This window comes from Glycine max, chromosome 14 (genome assembly GCF_000004515.6).
Source record: "Glycine max cultivar Williams 82 chromosome 14, Glycine_max_v4.0, whole genome shotgun sequence".
In the NCBI taxonomy this organism is placed as follows: Eukaryota; Viridiplantae; Streptophyta; class Magnoliopsida; order Fabales; family Fabaceae; genus Glycine; species Glycine max.
This window is the reverse complement of record NC_038250.2, coordinates 11,392,070-11,417,230: the sequence shown is the minus strand read 5'-3', so window position 1 is coordinate 11,417,230 and position 25,161 is coordinate 11,392,070. Positions and strand designations below refer to the sequence as shown.

Genomic DNA, 25,161 nt, shown 5'->3' with positions numbered 1-25,161 from the left:
CCCTTGTGATGAAAGGTGGTTCGTGGTTCTACATGGGAAAACAATTGGTGTTAATGTAGAAGATGATGATTCATACATTGATACTTATGTTAGTCCTTTGTCCACACAAATGACTCCTAACATTGTTGGAGAAGAAGAAGCTGAGGACGTTCATGTTAATCGTAATAATCATGATGAAGGAGAATTAATTAACATCGTCTAATGTAATTTTCTAATTATGTATTTCATTTCAGTACATTCATTTACATAACTAATTCAGTTTTTTGATAATGTTAACTAACTTAAGTTTTTTTTTCTTTACAGGCCCATGGTTGTTGGATCAAGTGGCCTTGAAATAATTAAGAAGGGGGGGTTGAATTAATTATTAATGTGTCTTGAATAATTAAAAATTTATCCTTCTTAATGTTACTAGATTCAACTAGGCTTTTACTACTAAGTTAAGAAAGTAAAGAAGAGAAACAATAACTTAACCAAAAGTAAAAGTGGCAATTAAAAGTACACAGCGGAAATTAAAGAGTGTAGGGAAGAAGAAGAAGACAAACACAAGATTTATACTCGTTCGGCCACAACCCGTGCCTACATCTAGTTCCCAAGCAACCAACGGTTCTTGAGATTTCTTTCAACCTTGTAAAATCCTTTACAAGCCAAAGATCCACAAGGGATGTACCCTTCCTTGTTCTCTTTGAACAACTAAGTGGATATACCCTCCACTTGAACTGATCCACAAGAGATGTACCCTCTCTTGTTCTCAGTATAACAGCCCAAGTAGATGTACCCTCAACTTGTGCCACAAAGGATGTACCCTCCAATGTGTTAGGACAAAGAATTCTAAGGCGGTTAGTCCCTTGAATTCTTGGTGAGTGGGATACAAAAGATATCTCAGGCGGTTAGTCCTTTGAAATCTTTTGTATAAAGGGAAAGGGAAAAAGATATCTCAGGCGGTTAGTCCTTTGAAATCTTTTGTAAGAAACAAAAGATATCTCAGGCGGTTAGTCCTTTGAAATCTTTTGTCAAGAGGGAGAAGGGAAGAAACAAAAAAATTCTCAAGCGGTTAGTTCTTTGAATCTTTTAACAAGAGAAAGAAGGGAATGAAGAAAAAGAATAACACAAGTTTTTGGCCAATAAACTTTTCTTGAAAGAGAAAGTATTGAACAAAAACTCTTAGAAAGATGAAGAGAAATGAATTAGAAAGTTCTGTAAAAAAAACGTTATTGAAATTCATGCCATGGTCACATATTTATAATCATTTGATGACTCAAGTTAAAGTTTGTGACTCTTGGCAATTTCTTTAAAACTAGTCACCTTTTAAAAATTGTGACTCTTTTGAAAACTAGTCACTTAAAAAGTTGTGACTTTTGAAAAAATCTTTAGAAACAAGTCACTTTAAGAATTGTGACTTTTGGAAATTTATTTTTTGAAATCAGTCACTGGTAATCGATTACCATTATAGTGTAATCAATTACACATCAAAATATGTGACTCTTCATGTTTAAATTTGAAAATCAAAACGTTTAGAAACACTGGTAATCGATTACAAGTATTTTGTAATCGATTACACAAGTTTAAAATGATTTGAAAATGTTTTATCACTAGTTGTGACTCTTGAAATTTGAAATCTAACGTTTTAAAACATTGGTAATCGATTACATGATGATGGTAATCGATTACAGCTTTATAAATCAGTTTTGAAAACAATGTTGGCTACTGGTAATCGATTACCAGAGAGTAAAACTCTTTGGTAAAAGATTTTGTGAAAAATTCTTGTGCACTCAATGTTTTGAAAAACTTTTTTTAGTACTTATCTTGATTGAGTCTTCTCTTGATTCTTGAATCTTGAGTCTTGAATCTTGATCTTGATTCTTGAAACTTGATTGAATCTTGAAACTTGATTGTTCTTGAATCTTGATTCTTTGAAACTTGATTCTTGAAGCTTTTTGACTCCTGATTCTTTAGAACTTGCTTAACTCTTGATTCCTTGACATCATCAAAATAATCTTGGAAGTCATTGCTTCCACAGTCTCCCCTTTTTTGATGATGACAATCCTGAAATCAAGAGAATACATATAAGTTTTGTTCTACCGTTCACTCATCTCTTTCTCCCCCTTTCTTTTTGAATTCATGCTTAATTTTAAAACATTGAAAATATAATATCTTGATTTCTAAAATACCCATTTTTCTCTCCCCCTTTGGCAACATCAAAAAGGCCAAAGTGCGTAAAACATGAAGAATTTAAAACATACACAAAACATAATTTGTAAAACAAACATAAATGATTGTAAAACATACATAAAGCATAATTTGAATAAAACCAAATTGAAATGCAAACCACTTAGTCATATATCATCAAAATAACCAAGTCTAAGTATAAAACATAAACATCTAAGTGCAAAATAAATAAAGACATCAAGTTCAGTCATAATTAACTAAGTACCAAATACTTAAAACATAACCAATGTTCAGAGAATAAATAAATAACATAATGTCATAAATCATTCACAAAACATAATAAAAACATGTGTTTTAAACAAGTCATAAGTCATCATAACATAAAACAAATCATTTTTCTAAGTCACTGACATCTAGAAGTCCTAATTCTCTTCTAATGGTGTAGAGGGAATCTTTGGGTAGTGGTTTTGTGAAGATATCTGCGAGTTGATTTTTGGTATCTACAAATTCTAGAACACAGTCACCTTTTAGGACATGATCTCTAAGAAAATGATGTCTAATTTCTATGTGCTTGGTTCTAGAGTGGAGGACTGGGTTCTTAGATATATTTATGGCGCTTGTGTTGTCACATTTTATAGGTATATGGTCTAATACAATCCCATAATCAGATAGTCGTTGTTTCATATCAATCATGTAAACATTATTTTCTCTGAAACCTATATGCTCAATATCTTTATCATGCTTATGTTGGATAACACATTTTTCAGAAAAAAATACTTTATATCTGAAAACTCTTATATAAAAATAAATATATATAACATAATGGATTTTTTTAAAAAAAAAACATCATGAACGACTCTTAAGCAAGTAATTCATATATCATATTAAAAATCATGCAAGAATCATAGACGTCATCAGATATTTGTTTTTTTTTTTTTAAATAAACTTCATGCTTTGAGAAAGAAAAATAACTCAATCAAACATATAAGCATAAACTCACAATAACAATCAACCAAGACAAACAAATAAAATTTTGTTAGTCATCATATAAACAAGTTAATTGAAAGGAAAGTTTCAATCAACTTAATTTAAAAGAGAATGGTTTTGATGTTACCTTTTTCATGATTTAAGTGTTTAGATCTTCAAAGATGGAAGTCAAACTTTTGCTTTTTGCTTAATCTTCTTGAGAGATGTTCTCATTGCTCTCATAGTCCTTGGATAGAAGGTTGATTTCCTTCTCTGAACCATCGGATGAGTCATTATCATCCCAAGCAATATACGCCTTCTTGGATCTTCTTTCTTTATAGCTTTTCTTCTCATTCTTCTCGGGCCATGACTCATTTAAGGGGCAGTTTTCCTTTATGTGACCGGGTTTATTACACTTATAGCATTTAAGAGTTGGAGAAACTTCTTGGGATCTCTTCCCATTGTTGAAGTTATGGCTTCTCTTCATTCTTCTATTTTTGACAAATTTATGAAACTTCTTCACAAAGAGTGAGAAGTCTTCTTCATCATTAGATTCTTCTTCTTCTTCTTCTTCTTCTTCTTGCATTGAGGAGGAGGCTTTGAGTGCTATGCTTCTTTTCCTTTTGTCAATCTCTTCATTTTGGTTGAGACGTTGAAGTTCCATTTCATGTTCCTGCAATTTGCCAAAAAGAGTGGCAAGAGACATAGAGGAAAGATCTTTACTTTCAAAAATGGCAGTTACCTTGGGCTACCATTCCCTACTTAAGCATCTCAAAACTTTATTGATTAAATCTTCATTTGGAAAGGTTTTTCCTAAGGAGGCAAGGTGGTTGACTATCTGTGTGAATCTTTTCTGCATGCTTTGGATGTTCTCATTAGTGTTCATCCTAAATAATTCATATTCATGTGTAAGGGTGTTGACTCTAGATCTTTTCACATCAGTGGTGCCTTCATGTGTAAGTTGGAGAGTATCCCACATCTCCTTTGCATTTGAACAGTTTGACACTCTAAAATATTCATCTATTCCTAGGGCAGAAGTAATAATGTTTTTGGCTTTAAGATTATATTAGATTCTTCTTCTATCTTCTTCAGTCCATTTATCTCTAGGTTTTTCTGTTGTTGTGCTAGTGCTTGTATCTACTATGGTGGGTACATAAGGTCCTATTTCTATTGCTTCCCAAATGTTTAAATCTATGGCTTCAATAAAGATTTGTATTCAGGTTTTCCAATAGTGGTAACCCTCACCATTAAAGATAGGTAGCCTATGGATGGAGTTTCCTTTGGGAAAGAGAGAATTTGAGGAGGCCATGAATCTTCAAGTTGTGAAACTTTTCTCAAGATACCTACTCTGATACCACTTGTTGGATCAAGTGGTCTCGAAATAATTAAGAAGGGGGGGTTGAATTAATTATTAATGTGTCTTGACTAATTAAAAATTTATTTTTCTTAATGTTACTAGATTCAACTAGGCTTTTACTACTAAGTTAAGAAAGTAAAGAAGAGAAACAATAACTTAACCAAAAGTAAAAGCGGCAATTAAAAGTACACAACGGAAATTAAAGAGTGTAGGGAAGAAGAAGACAAACCCAAGATTTATATTGGTTCGGTCACAACCCGTGCCTACATCCAGTCCCCAAGAAACCAACGATTCTTGAGATTTCTTTCAACCTTGTAAAATCCTTTACAAGCCAAAGATCAACAAGGGATGTACCCTCCCTTGTTCTCTTTGAACAACCAAGTGGATATACCCTCCACTTGAACTGATCCACAAGAGATGTACCCTCTCTTGTTCTCAGTATAACAGCCCAAGTAGATGTACCCTCTACTTGTGCCACAAAGGATGTACTCTCCAATGTGTTAGGACAAAGAATTCTTAGGCGGTTAGTCCCTTGAATTCTCTGTTAGGGGGATACAAAAGATATCTCAGGCGGTTAGTCCTTTGAAATCTTTTGTATAAAGGGAAAGGGAAAACGATATCTTAGGCGGTTAGTCCTTTGAAATCTTTTGTAAGAAACAAAAGATATCTCAGGCGGTTAGTCCTTTGAAATCTTTTGTCAAAAGGGAGAAGGGAAGAAACAAAAGAATTCTCAAGCGGTTAGTCCTTTGAATCTTTTGACAAGAGAAAGAAGGGAATGGAGAAAAAGAATAACACAAGTTTTTGACCAATAAACTTTTCTTGAAAGAGAAAGTATTGAACAAAAACTCTTAGAAAGATGAAGAGAAATGAATTAGAAAGTTCTGTAAAAAAAACGTTATTGAAATTCATGCGATGGTCATATATTTATAATCATTTGATGATTCAAGTTAAAGTTTGTGACTCTTCACAATTTCTTTAAAACTAGTAACCTTTTAAAAATTGTGACTCTTTTGAAAACTAGTCACTTAAAAAGTTGTGACTTTTGAAAAAATCTTCAGAAACAAGTCACTTTAAGAATTGTGACTTTTGAAAATTTATTTTTCGAAATGAGTCACTGGTAATCGATTACCATTATAGTGTAATCGATTACACATCAAAATATGTGACTCTTCATGTTTAAATTTGAAAATTAAAACGTTTAGAAACACTGGTAATCGATTTCAAGTATTGTTTAATCGATTACACAAGTTTAAAATGATTTGAAAATGTTTTATCACTAGTTGTGACTCTTGAAATTTGAAATCTAACGTTTTAAAATATTGGTAATCCATTACCTGATTATGGTAATCAATTACAACTTTGTAAATCAGTTTTGAAAACAATGCTGGCTACTGGTAATCGATTACCAGAAGGTAATCGATTATCAGAGAGTAAAACTCTTTGGTAAAAGATTTTGTGAAAAATTCTTGTGCTACTCAATGTTTTGAAAAACTTTTTTTAGTACTTATCTTGATTGAGTCTTCTCTTGTTTCTTGAATCTTGAGTCTTGAATCTTGATCTTGATTATTCTTGAATCTTGATCTTGATTATTCTTGAATCTTGATTCTTAAAACTTGATTGAATCTGTAAACTTGATTATTCTTGAATCTTGATTCTTGAAGCTTTTTGACTCCTAATTCTTTGAAACTTGCTTAACTCTGGATTCTTTGGCATCATCAAAATAATCTTGGAAGTCATTGCTTCCACAATGGCTACTCCACCTGGCTCGCCTCTTCCTCCTCCTCCTACAGTAGCATCATAGTCTCCGTCTACCTTGAAGCGGACATACAAAGCCACACGGCTACGATCCTTGGCCACTAGACCACTAGGGGCAGAGAGACATATTTGGGATTGGGAAGACCGACAGTCCCCACAAGAAGAAATTAAGAACATATTTGGAGATTGTTGCTTGTGATAAGGTCGACGTGACATACGAGACTTGGAAGGAAGTCCCTACCGCACATTTCTCAAGCATAGGAATCATTTCAAAATGTATTATTAAACTGTTCACACATTTGTGAAAGGTTAAAGACAACGACAAAATTCAAATTTGTCAAAGTCATAGGAATCTAACCTGTCGACTGGTTCCTAGAGAGGTCCAACAATTCCAAATTTCTTAAATTTCCCAAGCAATGGCGGAGCTTAGTTAAGTTTTTTTTTTACATATAAAAATACAGTATTAACAAAAAGGATATTCTAGTATTATTTAAAGTTATTTTTTATTTAATTATTAATTGTTTTAAGTTATAGAAAAGGTGTTAATATTGCATTCTATGTTTTTTTCTTAAAGAAAGTTGCATTCTAAGTTCTTGTTTTTATAACATCAGTTATTGTAACTTATTTAATAACACTTTTTATAGGTTAACTATTTTACTGTTTAATTGTCTTTTTATAGAAAAATTTATCACTTAGAAAGTTCAAGCTTTTTAGCAATCTCGGACTATATATATAACAGATACTATCTCCTTGTAAATTTATTGAACCACAAGAATTTGCATAACTTACAATTAATTTGCATGTGGTTACAAGAAAAATTGAATATATGATCACAAAGTTTGTATGAGAGTTTCGAGAAACTGCAAAAAATGGCTAAATCTATAAAAGCTGAAGGTGAAACTTATAAAACAATCTTTTGATCAGCTTTATAAAGGAGTTTATGCAGTGTATGATCTATGCAAAACAATTAAACGAATTCCATCAGATACAATAATCTTAAATAGATCTAATTAAAACACTAGTTCTTCAACTAATGATTTTTTCTTCTACTTGGAATCTTATTCAAAATATATATCAGTAAGCCACTAATAGTTTCGGTGAAACTATTTTTTTAAGATTCAAACAAAGGATGAGAAACACTGCAAAGATATTTTAACCTGATTCAGCCGAAGAAATTTTTCTTCATATCTTCATATTAAAAAATTTTGTCGTTTGTTGTCAGTTTGCATAAAAAGTCTAAGTTTTCCTTTTACTAAGAAGTGTGGTCTACTTATTGCTGTTAATTTAATTTACCAGTCAGTATTCAATTCTTCATAGTTAATGCAAGGAAATATACAATCTGGTAATCTGAGTTCATATGAAAGATGTGCAAATTATTATATTATGAATCAGACTATCTAAATAAATTGTTTTAACTTTTTTGGTAGGTGGAGCATCAAGCTTCAATTTGCCCGCTGCGTCTAATTACATTCCAGTTCTGTGGTGATATGGTTCAAGCTGGGATGTCTGCCATGGACGTCAGTGACAAATTAAGAGGATTGTCTGAGCATGAGAGTATTTGTTGTTCTAGGACTGCCCCGTGTGATTCCTGTGGGCATTCAATGATGTTGAAGGACATGGATATTCATCAGATTGTTGTTCATCAAAGTGGCTAATTCTGATATTTTTCATCATAATAGCAACTTGTGAAGGATTGCATCTAGGTAACAAATAGAAAACTAAAAGAAACTAGAGAAAATTGGAAGAGACAGGAAGACAGGTTGATGATGGTGGAGCTAAAACATGTCTATGTTCTACTGTGGACAACCGGCTGTGGAGCTATTAAACTGTTGTTGATCTTGTCATTCATTATGTTGAAATTATGATTATAAAAATGTTTGGTTTGCAGTATTTTTTACATTACGTTCTTTTGGGCTGATAGGAAGAATAAAAAGTACAATTTTATAAATATTTAGGTAAAGAAACCCCTTGAAAGTAGGTTTGTTGTGCTAATAATAACCAAGTAATGATTGACGAGCGTAAGCTGTTGTGCATATCTGCTTGCACCTACGGCTTGTTTCACTGTGCATTTCTACATAGTGATTGACGAGTGTACGTAGGAATTAGATGTAGTTCAGAGGTTGTTTGGCCGAATCAGGTTAAAATATCTTTGCAGTGTTTCTCATCCTTTGTTTGAATCTTAAAAAAATAGTTTCACTGAAACTATCAGTGGCTTTCTGATATATATTTTGAATAAGCTTCTAAGTAGAAAAAATCATTAGTTGAACAACTAGTGTTTTAATTAGATCTATTTAAGATTATTGCATCTGATGGAATTCGTTTAATTGTTTTGCATAGATCATACACTGCATAAACTCCATTATAAAGCTAATTAGAAGATTGTTTTAGAAGTTTCACCTTCAGCTTATATAGATTTAGCCATTTTTTGCAGTTTCTCGAAACTATCATACAAACTTTGTGATCATATATTCAGTTTTTCTTGTAACCACATGCAAACTTTTTGCAAATTGAAAGTTATACAAATTCTTGTGGTTCACTAAATTTACAAGGAGATAGTATCTGTTATATATATAGTCCAAGATTGCTAAAAAACTTGAACTTTCTAAGTGATAAATTTTCCTACAAAAAGACAATTAAACAGTAAAATAGTTAACCTATAAAAAGTGTTATTAAAAAAACTATAATAACTGATGTTCTAAAAACAAGAACTTAGCACGCAACTTTCTTTTATAAAAAAAACAAAGAATGCAATATTAATACCTTGTCAATAACTTAAAACCATTAATAATTAAAGAACAAACAACTTTAAATAATATACAAATTAAAAATACTAAAATATCTTATCACTACTAAAAAAAGCATTTTTTACGACGTGTGATTTACGACGGTTATTGTAGACCCGATTTAAAAGGTGGTGCGATGGCATTTTTGTAATTATCATAAAAAAAATTACATTTTACGTCATACATTCTAAGACGGTTATTAAAAAACCGCCTTAGAATGTTATATGCAATAAAGTTTATGACGAGTTTTAATAAAAAACCGTCGTAGTTAAAAATAAAAATAAAAAATAAAACGCGTCCTCCCACCTACTCATTTCACCAACCCTAGTTCCTGAACCTTCTCATTTCGACGGGTTTTGATGCCGCCTGAACCATTGCCTTGGGATCGAAAGGACTTCTTCAAGGAGAGGAAGCACGAGAGGTCCGAGTCGCTTGGGTCTGTCGCCAGATGGAGGGATTCCTCACACCACCGCGACTTCAACCGCTGGGGATCCGCCGAGTTTCGCCGACCGCTAGGTGAGTTTTCATTCCAACTCTCTGTTTCGGTTGCGTTTTGTTTTGCACAACATGCCGGAAAACTCGCGCATCCATTTTCTTATTTAGTTTTTATTTTTTTTTATTTTCATTATTGGTAAGAGTTTTTCAGTGGTTTAAGATTTGGTGGGTTGTTCTTTGCGTATTTGATGTGTTTTGGAGGGTCGACCTTGGGTTATTTTCGAAGATCCGTGGCTTCTGTTATTGTTATTGGAATATTTTTACTTTCTACCTTGAGGAGGGTTTTTTTCTTTTTGCAAGATTTTTGTGTGTCTTATTTTTTGGTCTATGTTTTTTCTGGATGCGAGAATATATCCTTTGCTTGTGTTGATTTTTTTTGTATTTTCCTTTTTGGTTTGAATATTTTCTGAAGGTCATGGTCATGGGTATGCGATTTCTCGGTCCAGCAACGACAAGATGCTGGAAGATTATAGTCGGCCGTCATTCTCATGGGGTGATGGAAAGTATGGCAGGAGCAGTAGGGAAAATAGAGGAGGGCCCTTTGGTTAGAGAGATTGGCGAGGGCATTCATGGGAACCCATCAAAACCTTATTCACTTCTTCCCAATTCAGAGACGCCAAATGGTCCTTCCCTTCTGCCCCTGTCACTTGCAACTGTATGCTTTTACACTCAATTTCTCTATACTTTCAACTTAATTACCTTGAAATTGCTAGTTCACTTTCATTCTACATCCCGGTTGGTAGATCGGCTATGCTGTGTACAAAATTGACCTTCTGATTTCCTCAATTGGTCTAATTAAATTTTCTAGGTCCATACCACTTGAAATTTTATGATCAACACTCAAATCTCAACCACCAAATATTGTAATTGAGGTGTTTGGGAGATCATAGCGTAGGTAAGTTCAAGGAAATTATTTATTAGAATTTTTGTTCTGACTGATGGTCCTTGCTCATATAACTGTATGCTAAATAAGTTTCCTGCCATCTCTTCTCCTATTCATCCTTTGCTTACCCTGGATTTTCTACTTGGTATCTTTTATTGTACATCCATTCAAATTTTAACATCATCTAAGATGGCATTTGTTGACATCATGATAGCCTTACAATCCTGTTTTCTTTTAGATACAATGCTATGAAAAATGTTGTATGCTTATTCATTTTAAAAGATAATTAATCTACTGATTTGCTCTTTTTGTAGATGGTTCTGTAATGCCTTCATGGTTTGACATTCTTGAGATTCCCGTGGCAGCTGTAAGCTTAGCTTTCTCTTCTCTCTTGGATTATTTCTTGGATAGGCACTCTTTTTTTTTTTCTTAATGGCTTTCATTCACATGGGGGTTGTGTTTGGGCTTTTATGACCGTGTCAGGTTTTTCTTTCTTTTTTTTAAGAGGCAAGCGGTTAGGTAATATATATGACTTTCAATGAAAAGGAAAATGGACTAGACTAGAGGCATCATTTTCTTAAAATAATAAAATTGGGACACTTGGCACGCACTCATGGATAGTGATTGAATAATAGAACTCTAGAACTAGAAGCATGATTCATGATTAGTTGAACAATATGACAAACAACTAGAATAAATATTAGAGATGTGTTAGTTTCTCTCAAGGCGTGAGGCATGCATTGCATTTGCTGCTCTCTTGGATTATAAAATATTATTAGTATATTCTCTAGGTTCTTCTGTTTGAGTGTGATGCATATTTATAATTAATTTTTTTTAAAAGAAAAAACTAACTCCAGTTAATATGAATACTTTGGGGTATTGACTTTGATGACTTGTTACATGATGCATACCACAGGTCTACACTTTGTAGCAGGTTCTATACTTGCTCATTGTCAATGTATTATGAAGACAAAGCCTTTTAAGAGATCCCAAAGTCATGACTTCCTACAGGTACCCAATGAATATGCATATACTTCCCTACCCTTCTATGTTCATGAAAAACAACCTTCTACTGTTCAAATAGAAGTTCTGGTATGGGCTGCTTTATTTATAACTTTTTTTCTGCATATTACTTGGAGTTGGGCTGTTGAAATCACTGGATTTCATTTTCAATTTTCTCCGTGCTAATGGCTCATATATATATATATATATATATAAAATTTCCTCTAACAAGACAAAATTTTCAAACTCTTGGCACGTAGTGGCTTCGTCTTTGTGTAGGGTAGGGAGTAGTAACTACCACTTGCTCATTATTAATTAATTGTTCACAAACTATAAATAAACCATGTACCAGCGGTAAAAAATAAATAAACTATAGTAATTGCATTGATTACTAAAAAAGTTTCAATCTTACCGTACGTCCTGCTAAAGTTTTAAAGAATTGATTGGAAACAAGTACGGGAAGGGGATAGGGGATTAGCAAAGTTTGATTCCATTATTTAACTTTATAAATTCAAAATTAGAACTTCTTTTAGTAATGAGTATTTTAGTTTGTGCATTACACAAAATAAATAATTATTTTATATAACTAAAATTTATAATAAATAAATACATTTAAATATATAAATTATATTATAATTAAAATTTATTACAAATAAATATTCTTAACATAAATTGGACTGTATTTTAGATTTATAAGAAACATATTATAATATCAGGTTACTTTTAACTGGCGGTATTTTTGAAAAAAATATATATTAAAAATTAACTTTAAAATAAAGATAAAAGAATGATAGATGGATACATTTAGAAAGTTAAGAAATTTTTTTGAAATTTCTCTAAAAAAATATTTCAAATGTTATTGTTAAATTAAATAGTAGCTCCTAAAACCCTCTAATTTAATATAATATTATTTTAATTATATATGGGAGGTTTTTTTTTTTCAATTTGTGCTTGTTCGTTCCATTGTACTAAAAAAATCATTTTTTTTATATCCAACTAAAAAAATCTTTCACAATAAATAAATATTAATTAAGATATAAAAGATTATTGTGCCTTGCCTATGTGATATTAATTAAGATATTACTTAACGCAATTGGTTGAGGGCAAAATATAACTTCACTGTGACTTGAGTCTAAAACTTGGAATTATGCACAGTCTACAACTTAGAATTATGTTTTAATACAATGGCAGCTTTTAATGGTTGCCCCTCTATCATTGAAAAAAAACACTTATTATAGAAGCATACTTGAGCGCAGTAAACTTAAATCTATTCATTGGTCAGCAGAGGCATTAAGCTTTATTTATTACTTTCTCTCTGTGGTTGAGTAAACGATACTATTTCACTTTAACTAGGATGTCTGATATCAAGTTATAATGTTATATATGTTGTCATAACATGCTCTCAATAGTGATGTAAAACTTGTAAGCATCATCATTCATATTCATTTCTTTCAAGGTTGGTTTCAGGTGCTTCCTTTGGTTCAATTTGCAGTGGTCATGCTTGTGTTTTACTCTTTAGTCCCTGTTCTACTTAAGGTGTGGATAGCAATGTAAATTCTTGCAAAATTTGAGACTTTAATTAATTATGTAAATTTTTGTATTATGTAATATAATGATTTTTCAATTGAAAATAATGAGTATACTTTTGTTTCAAATCAATGTTTAATATTGTATTAGTTAAAGAAATTACAAAAAATAAAATAACAGCCAAAAATATTACAAAAAATAAAATTGCTGCAAAAAAAATTATAAAAAAAATACTGAACTTTCTAAGACGGTTATTAAAAAAATCGTCTTAGAAAGCTAGAAATACTAAGACGGTTCTTGGAATAACCGTCGTCGTATGTCTCATGTGACTTGAGAATCTAACACGGTTATTCCAAGAACCGTCTTAATATGTCTAGCTTTCTAAGACGGTTTTTCTAATAACCGTCTTAGAAAATCCTGTATACTAAGTCGAATATTGGAAGAAAACCGCCTTTGATAAATGACACATTCTAAGACAATTATTCGAATAACCGTCTTAGAAATTCGAATATATGACGATGGTTCCAAAACTGTCTTAAAAAGTAACATGTTATTTTACGATACTGCGTTCTATGACGGCTAAAAACCATCGTTAAATGTCCCATAGAACCGACTTAAAAAACCCCTTTTGTAGTAGTGTATTTATCAATACTCTATTTTTCTATGTAAAAAAACTAAACTCCGCCGTTGCTTGGGAAATTTAAGAAATATGGAATTGTTGGACATCTGATGGACCCAGTTGACGGGTGAGATTCCTATGACTTTGACAAATTTGAATTTTCTCATTGTCTTTATTTGGGCTGTAATGTATTATTCACCGGAAAACCCCAATGGATTGCGAGACTTGTTGAACGTGTGCCATATGTCAGAGTGAAAAGAACAAACAACAGAATCCATGCAAATGTCAAGGAATGAATTATTTTAATATGGTTCTGTATTGTGTGGGTTTATAACTGTATTTATTTGCTGTAAGTTGTCTGAGTTGTATCCTGGCCTGCAAAGGCAATGAGGAAAATTCACACGTTCAACCTTCAATCCGCTCAAAATCAGCATTTTATTAGGAACAAACTCAAACAATTTTCTTGAAGAAAATAATAAATATAATTAATAATTTGATTAAAAAAAATAAAGGTACACATGACTTGAAACACAGCCTAAGGAACAAAAGTTGAATCGAAATGAAAGCCTTAGAAGCAACGTAGGCTATAAATAGAAGTTAATGAATTGAATTGGTTGTATCCATATCAAATCCTCTCTATTTTTGTTCTTCTGTTTGAAGGATGAATATCTATAATAACATTCTTTGCTGGCTTCTACTCCCATACTTCATGTTAGCTTCTTCTTCTTCTTCCTCTTTCTGCAACCACCATGACACCTCTGCCTTACTACTTTTCAAAAACTCACTCAACACTCCTTTCAAACTAGAAACCTTGAAAAAGCACACAGATTGTTCTGAGTGGGATGGGGTCACGTGCGACACCATCTCAGGCCATGTCATCGGTCTTGACCTTAGCTTCTGTAATCTTCAAGGTCAGCTCCATCCCAACTGCACCATATTCAGCCTAAGCCACCTTCAACGACTCAACCTAGCCAAAAATGAATTTTTTGGTGACATTCCCTCCATAATCTCTTGCTTGTCCAAATTACTATTCCTTGATCTTAGTAGCAACTACGACTCCAGGAGAATGAGAGTTGATCCATACACATGGAACAAACTCATTCAAAACGCAACTAATTTAAGAGAGCTTTATTTAGATGACGTGGACATGTCTTCAATCGGAGTCAGCTCTTTGTCATTGCTAACCAATCTATCTTCCTCTCTCATCTCTCTTAGTCTTGTATCCACCGAATTGCAAGGGAATCTATGGAGTCACATCCTCTCTTTACCCAATCTTCAAATGCTAGATTTGAGTTTTAATAAAGACCTTGGAGGTGAACTTCCAAAGTCCAACTGGAGTACTCCACTAAGCAACTTGGCTCTCTCTCATACTGCTTTCTCGGGAAACATTCCAGATTCCATTGGCCATTTGATGTCTCTTAACAGTCTAGCTCTGCAGAGTTGCAATTTTGATGGACTGGTTCCCACATCATTGTTTAATCTCACTCAACTCTCCACTTTAATTTAGATCTATCATTTAATAAATTAGTTGGCCCCATTCCAAGCAAAATCAATAAACTTTCAAAATTGCAGTTTCTATTGTTGACTGATAACAAGTTAAATGGAACAATTCCACGTTGGTGTTATTCTTTGCCTTCCTTGTTAGAGTTGGATCTTAGCAACAACCTCCTCACGGGGTCAATTGGTGAATTCTCATCTTATTCTTTGGAATACTTGTCAATCTCTAATAACAAACTGCAAGGTAATTTTCCCAATTCAATATTTGAACTCCAAAATCTTACTGGTTTGAGTTTGTCATCAACTGACTTGAGTGGTCATCTGGACTTTCATCAATTTTCAAAATTCAAAAATCTATTTTACCTCGATCTTTCTCACAATAATTTTCTCTCTATTAACTTTGATAGTACCGCTGACTACATCTTACCCAACCTTCAATCCTTATATTTATCTTCCTGTAATATTAATAGTTTCCCTAAATTCTTAGCACCACTTGAATTATTGTCGAATCTAGATCTTTCTCATAACAACATTCGTGGAAGCATTCCCCAGTCGTTTCATGAGAAGCTCTTACACTCCTGGAATTATACAATTGCTCATATTGATCTCAGTTTCAACAAGTTGCAAGGAGATCTCCCAATTCCACCCAATGGAATTGAATACTTTTTAGTCTCAAATGATGAGCTGACCGGGAACATTCCTTCAGCAATGTGCAATGCAAGCACCCTCAATATACTCAACTTGGCTCATAACAACTTGACCGGCCAAATTCCACAATGTCTGTCAACATTTCCTTATCTTTCAGCATTGGATTTGCAAATGAACAACCTTTATGGAAACATACCTTGGAACTTTTCTAAGGGAAATGCATTTGAGACTATAAAGTTGAATGGCAACCAATTCGATGGACCATTACCACGGTCTTTGGCCCACTGCACAAATTTGGAAGTTTTGGACCTGACAGGCAATAACATAGAGGATACATTTCCCCATTGGCTAGAAAGCCTCCAGGAGTTACAGGTATTCAGTTTGCGATCAAATAAGTTTCATGGTGTCATCACATCTTTCGGTGCCAAGTATCCATTTCCCAGGCTGAGAATTTTTTATGTCTCAAATAACAATTTTAGTGGGCCCTTGCCAGCTTCATACATCAAGAACTTTCAAGGAATGGTGAGTGTGAATGACAACCAAACTGGTTTGAAATATATGGGTAACCAAAATTTATATAATGATTCAGTAGTGGTTGTAATGAAAGGTAGATACATGGAGCTCGAGAGGATATTAAGTATTTTTACAACTATTGATTTATCAAATAATATGTTTGAAGGAGAACTTCCAAAAGTCATTGGAGAATTGCATTCTCTCAAAGGACTTAACCTTTCGCACAATGCAATCACTGGTACCATTCCAGGATCCTTTGGTAATTTAAGAAATTTGGAATGGTTGGACCTCTCGTGGAACCAGTTGAAAGGAGAGATTCCTGTGGCTTTGATCAATTTGAATTTTCTGGCAGTGTTGAACCTTTCACAAAACCACTTTGAGGGAATCATACCTACAGGTGGACAATTTAACACGTTTGAAAATGATTCTTATGCTGGAAATCAAATGCTATGTGGATTTCCTTTGTCAAAATCCTGCAATAAGGATGAAGATTGGCCACCATATTCAACATTTCACCATGAAGAATCAGGATTTGGCTGGAAAGCTGTAGCAGTGGGATATTCATGTGGGTTGCTATTTGGAATGCTTTTGGGATATAATGTTTTCATGACTGGGAAACCACAATGGCTCGCGAGACTTGTTGAAGGTTTGCTTAATTAATGAAGAGTGAAAAGGACAATTCATAGGGGAAGGAAATAGTTTTTTCTTAGTTTAATATGGTTCTTTGGTGTGTGTTTGTATGATTTTGTGTAATTTTAACTTCTGTCTGTGGAAGAAATATCGTCTCTGGTGAGTGATCTATTTCAAGTTGTTTCCAAATAAGAAAAACAAATGTGATGAATGCTTTGGTTTCAATTTCAAGGAATTAATTTTCCCTAAATTGGCATTATATTAGGAACATATATATATACAGTTCTCTGGAAGAATTTAGGCTAACACAATTAAATGTACAATTGTATCATTGCATTTAAGCTTATCCCCAAAGATAAAACCTTATAAGCCACCTCTTGAAGAAAGACATATACCGTGTAACAAATGCCATTTTACGAGATTTGATTAAAAGTGGACTTTTAATTTAAAAATTGGTTTCACCTACCCCTGTTATTACATACTTTCTCTAAACAATAATCCCTAACCAAGCCAGTCCAATTATTTATTAATTTTGCCGAATGATGATCGTAGATGTGCCCAGGCCACTGTGTTCTTTTGGGAGGTTCCTTAAGTGAAAAGAAATAAACCAAAGTCACCATAAAAATGTGTTAGGAAAACTCCACCACACCACAAAATTACTCACACACCCAAAGGATTGTCCGATCATGTCCTGCTATTGTTATGATTATCTCACTCAGCAAACTTATTCTTCAGTTTGTTCTTGTTGTGTAAGGGAAGGGTAATAAAAATTTCGCACTTTTCGTGATTTTTGATGTCTATGCAGTAGCACCATTGGTTTTATGTTCCCTGACTTGCTACCTTTGCATCTTTTTTAACTGTGTATCACTTTTGGACCCTTTACATTATATGGTTGTTGGAAACATTTTCTTTATCTTATATAAAACACGATTCAACAACTGTATTCATTGAGAAGTTTTAATTCTGGACTATTTGAAATGGCCCATGCTGGATTCGTCTATGCCTCTTACTAGTTAGCAGGGCAAGCCCCTAAATAGGGTTGTGGTGTGGTATTGTGGTTTGATGGTCGAGTCTTCAAAGTTGTGTATTAAGAAAGAACTAGTTGGTACCAAGCAACCTTTTCCACTCAAAAGCTTGAGCTGTAAGGTGATGGCCTAGAAAGAGTTTAGTCTCTAATAACCCTTTGAGGTTGATGTAAGGCATAGGATAGGTCCATCATATCTTATGCTTGAATGTAATTTGGCTGAAATAATGGGGCATTATATTATCAAGCATGGAACTCCATGTCAGTTTGTCAAAGAGTATTCAATACCATGTTGAGTAACCATCACCAAAAAGATTAAGGCTATCAAGTACATGAACATGAATGGTTTTTAAATTGTAACAATCAGTCGCAATGTTACCAAGCAACAACCTGCTGGTGTGATGCTTAATTTAAACCCTTAAATGATATTGAAACTTAGTCTTGTAATATTTAATCCCACCACCGGTGAAAATAAACTTGCTAATCTTCTTATACACAAATGCTTACCATACCTTCCACCATAAAATTTATGGCTGCAAACAATTCCTTTTTTGTCTATATTCTTGATGTGAAAAATACTAAATGATTTCCTTCATTTTCCATGCTCAATTCAGGCTATCTGAACAGAACTGTCTAAGCAGGGTACTTTTGATAAGGGACAGGGACCCTTATACTTTCAGTTTTCATTAGTTCATGAAGAAAGCACTTCAAGCATCCAAACTACTGATAAAGTGAAACAGGGGAGGACCACCCATTCAGGAGTTTTAGAATTCACTGCTGATCAAGGTTCAGTGGGTCTTCCTCCTCATGTATGGAATAATTTGTTTTCTGAAGGCACTTCAAAACCTCCCTTAGTTGATGTCCGCTATGTTTGGCTTCCAAAAGGGACATATTCAAAACTTCACCCTGAAAGAGTAGGATTTTCTGACTTGCCCAATCATAAGGCTATCCTCGAAACATGTCTTCGGCAGCATGCTACTCTTTCTCAAGGTGACATTTTAACTGTAAACAATGGAGAACTTGCTTACAAATTAAGGGTACATTTTCAGAAAAGACAGATGGTCACAAATTGGAACAATAGAAGAAGGAAAGTTTGTCTATTACAAATTTTCCATAGACAATGTCATTTGGGAGAAACTCTCTTCCGGGAATTCTTGTCTTGAAGTAAAATTAGAATCAGGGACAGATTGGGGGGGGGGGGACATTGATATTTTCATCTCCAGACATCCTCTCATATTTCCTACACGACACCAGCATAAGTGTTCTTCTCATGATATTGGCTCAAAGACTTTGATTCTTAGCTCTAATGATAAAAATATGGGTGGAGGGACTTACAGCATTGGTGTATATGGCTTCAAGGGAATTACTAACTATAAAATACTAGTCATGGTCCAGGATAATTTCAACCAAAATGTTGGTCAGCAAGCATCATCTTCCATGTCATCTATGGAACTGGATACCGAACAATGTACAGTTTTGTCTGTCAGCGTTCAGGCTGTGGAGTGTTTCTTAGGATTGAGGAGTCCAAGAACCACATTCACTGTGACAAGTGTGGTCAGGCTTTCCAGCAGGAAGAATTAGAAAATCACATGAAAGTTTTTCACGAGGCACTTCACTGCCCTGTGGAATAATCCTTGAGAAAGAGCAAATGGTGAGTTTCATGTCTCCTACCCTTTCTTGCTAGTTTTGTGTGTGCGGGTGTTTCTTTTGTGTTTGCATCTATATGGGATTACTGTTATACATTATTTTTCTGTGTTCTGTTGAAGCCATTGTGTCTGTCCAAGTTTATTGCTGAGATAAGTTATTAATCCAGAGAATTGATGGCAGAAGCCTTCATCTTATTTAAATTTTATTTTGAAACAATGTTGAGGAGGCCATGAATAATTATGTTTTTTGCAGTTAAAAAGTGTCATGTATTAAAATATTACAATATTTTTTTATTGGAATTTTTTCTTGATTTTCACAAACTTTGAAGTATGGAATTTTACTTGTTTTTTCCAAGGTTAGCTGACACATTTTGGATCTTCTAAAAGTTGAAAGTCTAGTGATGGGAGTGAAGTTTAAAGCCATTTCCAAGTCTTCTGAAATTTTGCTTTTAATATTATAGGGGTTGGGGAGTGACTCATTGAAATAATTTTTTTTTCCTTGTATCCTGCCTAGCACATCATTTTTTTCTCTCTATTTTTTACTTTTTCCTTTGTCTATGTTAAACATGAACCGTAAGCCTCATCTATCTGTACTTGTTATTATTCTCATCAAATAGAAGCATATAAAGATTAGATTCTTTCATCAACAGACTCACCCGTAAGAACATGCTCGCACACCCTATTTTCGATTTTATTCCAGATGATAGGAATCTCAATTTTTTCTTCATATCTGCATATAAAAAAATATCCTTTGTTTTAGTTACCGAAACTTTAGGAGATTAAGAACATTTGGAGGCTGTTTGAGGAGATGGATATTGGATATGTTTGAAATAAGCATGTTTGGCATTTGCCCTTTTGAGAAATTAGAAATAATTAAGGGACAAAGAGAAATTCTTGAAATGTATATTATTTCTGAATCTAAGGACTGGGGGGGCCAGTCCTAAAGTTTGTCGTTTGTTGTCAATTTGCGTAAAAAGTTACCATATCTAAGTTTTCCTTTTACTAAGAAGTGTGGTCTACTTGTTACATTTAATTTAATTTTCTAGTCAGTATGAAATTCTTCATAGTTAATGCAAGGAAATATACAATCTGGTAATCTGACTTCATATGAAAGATATGCAAATTATTATATTATGAATCAGACTATCTTAATAAATTGTTTTAACTTTTTTCGTAGGTGGAGCATCAAGCTTCAGTTTTCCCCCTGCGTCTAATCACATGCCAGTTCTGTGGTGATATGGTTCAAGCTGGGAGGTCTGCCATGAACGTCCGTGACAGATTAAGAGGATTGTCTGAGCGTTCTGTGATGTTGAAGGACATGGATATTCACCGGATTGTTGTTCATCAAAGTGGCTAGTTCTGATATTTTTCATCATAACAACAACTTGTGAAGGATTGCGTCTAGGGTAACAAAGAAAATTAAAAGAAACTAGCTAGAGGAAATTGAAAGAGACAGGAAGACAGGTTGATGATGGTGGAGCTGAAACATGTCTATGTTCTTGTTGGTAGTTTATTAGATGATAGTTGATAGTTTTAGAGAATTGTTTTAGAAAGAAGGCCATGTCATTGATTTCTTGGATGATAGATTACAACATACCAATTGCCTATTTATAGGCTCAAGTCACCAACCTCTCAATGGTGGTGAATGTTTCTACATTACTTTAGGTCTTTCTAGAGTTTTCATGATAGATTAGTATCATGATAGTTCTAGATTCTTCTATCTTATATATACACTTATAGTTCTAGATTGTTCTACCATATTCATACACACTATAGTTCTAGGATATTCTATTATTTTCATACATATTATATTTAAGAATATTCTAGAAATTTGTAGCAATTTCAACACTCCTCCTTGATGCAAATTTCTGTGACTCCAAGCATAGCTCATAATTCTTCAAATCTTGGTCTCAACAACGCCTTCGTGAATATGTCTGCAATTTGATCTTCTGTTCTGCAGTAGTCGAGTTTGATCTCATTAGTTGCTTCAACTTCTCTGATAAAGTGATACTTGATTGCTATGTGTTTTGTTCTGCTATGATGAACTGGATTCTTCGCCATTGCAATTGCTAATTTGTTGTCGCAGTTGATTTTAGTAGGCTCATCTTGTTTTTCTCCCATGTCTTCAAGTATCCTACGAAGCCATATAGCTTGGCTCGTTGCTTCAGCAGCTGCCACGTACTTTGCTTCTATTGTTGATTGTGCTACTGTAGCTTGATTCTTCGATGCCCAAGAGAACATTCCCGATCCTTGTGAGAAAGCATAGCCAGAGGTACTCTTCATGTCATCTGCCGAACCTGCCCAATCACTGTCGGTGTAGCCAAGTAATTATGAGTTGGTTTCGGTAGTATACCATATACTGAACTCTTTTGTTCCTTGTAGATACCTAAAAATTCTTTTTCCTGCTCCAAAGTGTATTTGACTTGGGCTTTGCATGAATCTTGATAGAAGACTTGTAGCATACATTATGTCAGGTTGTGTAGTTGTCAAATATAGAAGGTTTCCAATTAGACTTCGGTATTTGCTGGATGCATCAGCTTCTGGTGCTCCATCATTCTTCTGTAGTTTCTCATTTGTTATGAGTGGAGTAGCAACAGGTTTTCAACCATACATCTTGAATTTCTTAAGTAATCCTTCTATGTATTTCTTTTGCGAGATGAATATGTAGAAGCAAAGCTTCATGGTGAATCAAAAGTGATTCAAAGGTGTTTTGATGATAACAATGATGATAACAAAAGATGATGACAAAGGTGATGACAAAATGCTCAAAGATCAATCAAAGAACAACTCAAGTGAATCAAGAACAATTCAAGAGTTCAAGATAAGAATAAAGAAGAATTCAAGACTCAAGAAGAAAGTTTAGAGTCAAGAATCAGGATTCAAGGTTCAAGATCTCAAGAATCAAGATCAAGACTCAAGATTCGAGAATCAAGAGAAGGCTTAATCAAGATAAGTATGAAAAGGTTTTCTCAAAAATTGAATAGCACATGGTTTTTCTCAAAACATGTTTATCAAAGAGTTTTTACTCTCTGGTAATCGATTACCAGATTGTTGTAATCGATTACCAGTAGCAAAATGGATTTGAAAAAGTTTTCAAATTAAATTTACAACGTTCTAATTATTTTCAAAAATTTGTAATTGATTACAATGTTTTGGTAATCGATTATTAGTGCCTTTGAACGTTGAAATTCAAATTCAAATGTGAAGAGTCACATCCTTTCACATAAAAGCCTTGTGTAATCGATTACACTGATTTGATAATCGATTACCAGTGTTTGTTTTTGAATAAATCAAAAGATGTAACTCTTCAAATGGTTTTCGACTTTTTCAAATTGGTTTTAAGTTTTTCTAAAAGTTATAACTCTTCTAAATAGTCCTCTTGGCCAGACATGAAGAGTCTATAAAAGCAAGGCTTTGATTTGCTTTTCAATACATTTTTTACACTTATTTCATACAATCCTTTACAAGCCGTGAATCTCTTTGAACTTCTTTTTCTTCTTTGTACCAAAAGCTTTATGAAGTTTTCTGGTTTTCTAAACCTTGAAAACTTGTGCTATTCATCTTTTCATTCTCTTCTCCCTTTGCCAAAAAGAATTCGCCAAGGACTAACCGCCTGAATTCTTTTTGTGTCTCTCTTCTCCCTTTTCCAAAAGAATAAAGGACTAACCGCCTGAATTCTTTTGTGTCTCCCTTCTCCCTTGTCAAAGAATTCAAAACGACACAGTCGGAGAATTCTTTTGATTCTTCCGTTTTCCTAATACAAAAGTATTCAAAGGATTAACCGCCTGAGAATTCTTTTGTATCCCCATTCACAAAGTATCAAAGGTTTAACCGCCTGAGATCTTTGTCTTAACACATTGGAGGGTACATCCTTTGTGGTATAAGTAGAGGGTACATCTACTTGGGTTTGACTGAGAACAAGAGAGGGTACATCTCTTGTGGATCAATTCTAGTGGAGGGTACATCCACTAGGGTTTCAAAGAGAACAAGGGAGGGTACATCCCTTGTGGATCTTTGCTTGTAAAAGGATTTTTACAAGGTTAAAAGAAATCTCAAGGACCGCAGGTCGCTTGGGGACTGGATGTAGGCACGGGTTGTTGCCGAACCAGTATAAAAACTATTGTGTGTTTGTTTCCTTCTTCCCTACTCTTTTACTTTCTGCTGTGCATTTAATTTCCACTTTTACTTTCTGTTAAGTTTCTCTTCTACTCCATATTCTCTTAACAACATAAGTAAAAGCCTTTGAAGAGTAATTTTTTAATTAGTAAAGGTTTAGGAATAATTAATTCAACCCCCCCTTCTTAATTATTCTGAGGCCACTCGATCCAACATAATATCCCTTCATTTCTCTGACTTACCTCTATGCCGAGGAAGTAACTCATCAAACCAAGGTCGGTCATCTCAAAGGTCTTCATCATGTCTTCTTTAAACTCCATCATCATCTTAGTATTGTTTCCCGTATAGATAGGATCATCTACATATAGAGAAAGTAAGAGAGTGTTCTGACCTTGAGACTTGATGTAAAGTGTAGGCTCACTCTTGCTCCTCCTGAATCCTTGATCCATGAAATACTGATCGATTCTGCTATACCATGCTCGAGGTGCTTGCTTCAAACCATAGAGTGCTTTTCTTAGTCTTAACACTTTGCTTTCTTTGCCTTCAGACACGAATCCTTGTGGCTGCTCCACATAGATCTCTTCTTCAAGTACACCGTTAAGGAAGGCGGATTTGAAATCTATTTGATGGATACTCCATCCTTTTTGTGACGCAAGAGCTATTAGAGCTCTTATGGTATCAAGACGAGCTACTAGTGCAAATGTCTCATTGTAGTCAATTCCGGGTTGCTGTGAGTAACCCTTAGCTACTAGCCTCGCCTTGTGTTTCTGTATGGTGCCATCAGGGTTGAGCTTTGTCTTATGGACCCACTTAACCTCAATGATATCTTTTCCATGGGGACGATTTACTAACTCCCATGTGTTGTTTTTTCGATCATCTGTATCTCTTCTTCCATTGCCTTGACCCATACTTCCTGCTTTGACGCTTCTTCAAAGCTTCCAGGTTCAAGTATGGCCAAGTTACAGGTTTCATATATGTCCACCAAAGATCTTACTCGTCTTGGAGTAGACTCTGGTGATGATAGTTCTTAATCTTGTTGTTGTGGTGGAGGTGAAGGTGGTTCACCTGGGTCTTCTTCCTCAGCTTCTTCTTGAGGTAGTTGAGCAGGTATAAGAACATTCTTCTCCACTTTTTTTACCTTTTCTTCATCCTAATTCCAAGAAGCATACTCATCAACTTCAACATCTCGATTGATGACGAGTTTCTTAGTTTGCAAGTTGTACACACGGTAACCCTTAGAGATATTGCTATACCCAAGGAAGATACCTCGTATAGTCTTGTCTTCAAGCTTGTGCCTTTTCATGTCCGGAACATGAATGTAGCATATAGATCCAAATACCCTTAGGTGCTTTGCTGATGGCTTCTTCCCGTTCCAAGCTTCAATTGGAGTCTTGTCTTTTACAGACTTAGTTGGACATCTGTTGAGCATGTAAACAGTAGTGTAGACTGCTTCAGCCCAGAATATGTTAGGTAGTCCCTTCTCCTTGAGCATCGATCTAGCCATTTCCATAACTGTGCGATTCTTTCTCTCAAA

At 34.2% G+C, this 25,161-nt stretch overlaps 1 protein-coding gene, 1 long non-coding RNA gene and 1 pseudogene across 3 annotated transcripts; all 3 read left to right on the top strand.

The window, feature by feature from the left end:
- Positions 1-9,928: 9,928 nt before the first annotated feature.
- Positions 9,929-13,062, top strand: LOC106795978 (uncharacterized). 2 transcript variants are annotated; one of them, XR_003264527.2, is made up of 5 exons: positions 9,929-10,177; positions 10,331-10,417; positions 10,720-10,772; positions 11,322-11,416; positions 12,875-13,062. It is a non-coding gene; the product is annotated as an uncharacterized lncRNA (long non-coding RNA). The 2 variants fall into 2 exon arrangements; XR_005888361.1 differs by having other exon boundaries at positions 12,864-13,062.
- A 1,200-nt stretch (positions 13,063-14,262) lies between these two features.
- Positions 14,263-16,910, top strand: LOC100780504 (receptor-like protein 7). The gene is given in 3 exon segments (XM_041009023.1): positions 14,263-14,452; positions 14,525-15,051; positions 15,054-16,910. Coding segments are annotated over 3 exon segments (2,574 nt in total).
- A 1,327-nt stretch (positions 16,911-18,237) lies between these two features.
- On the top strand, positions 18,238-21,098 carry LOC112999328 (uncharacterized; annotated as a pseudogene).
- Positions 21,099-25,161: the final 4,063 nt, after the last annotated feature.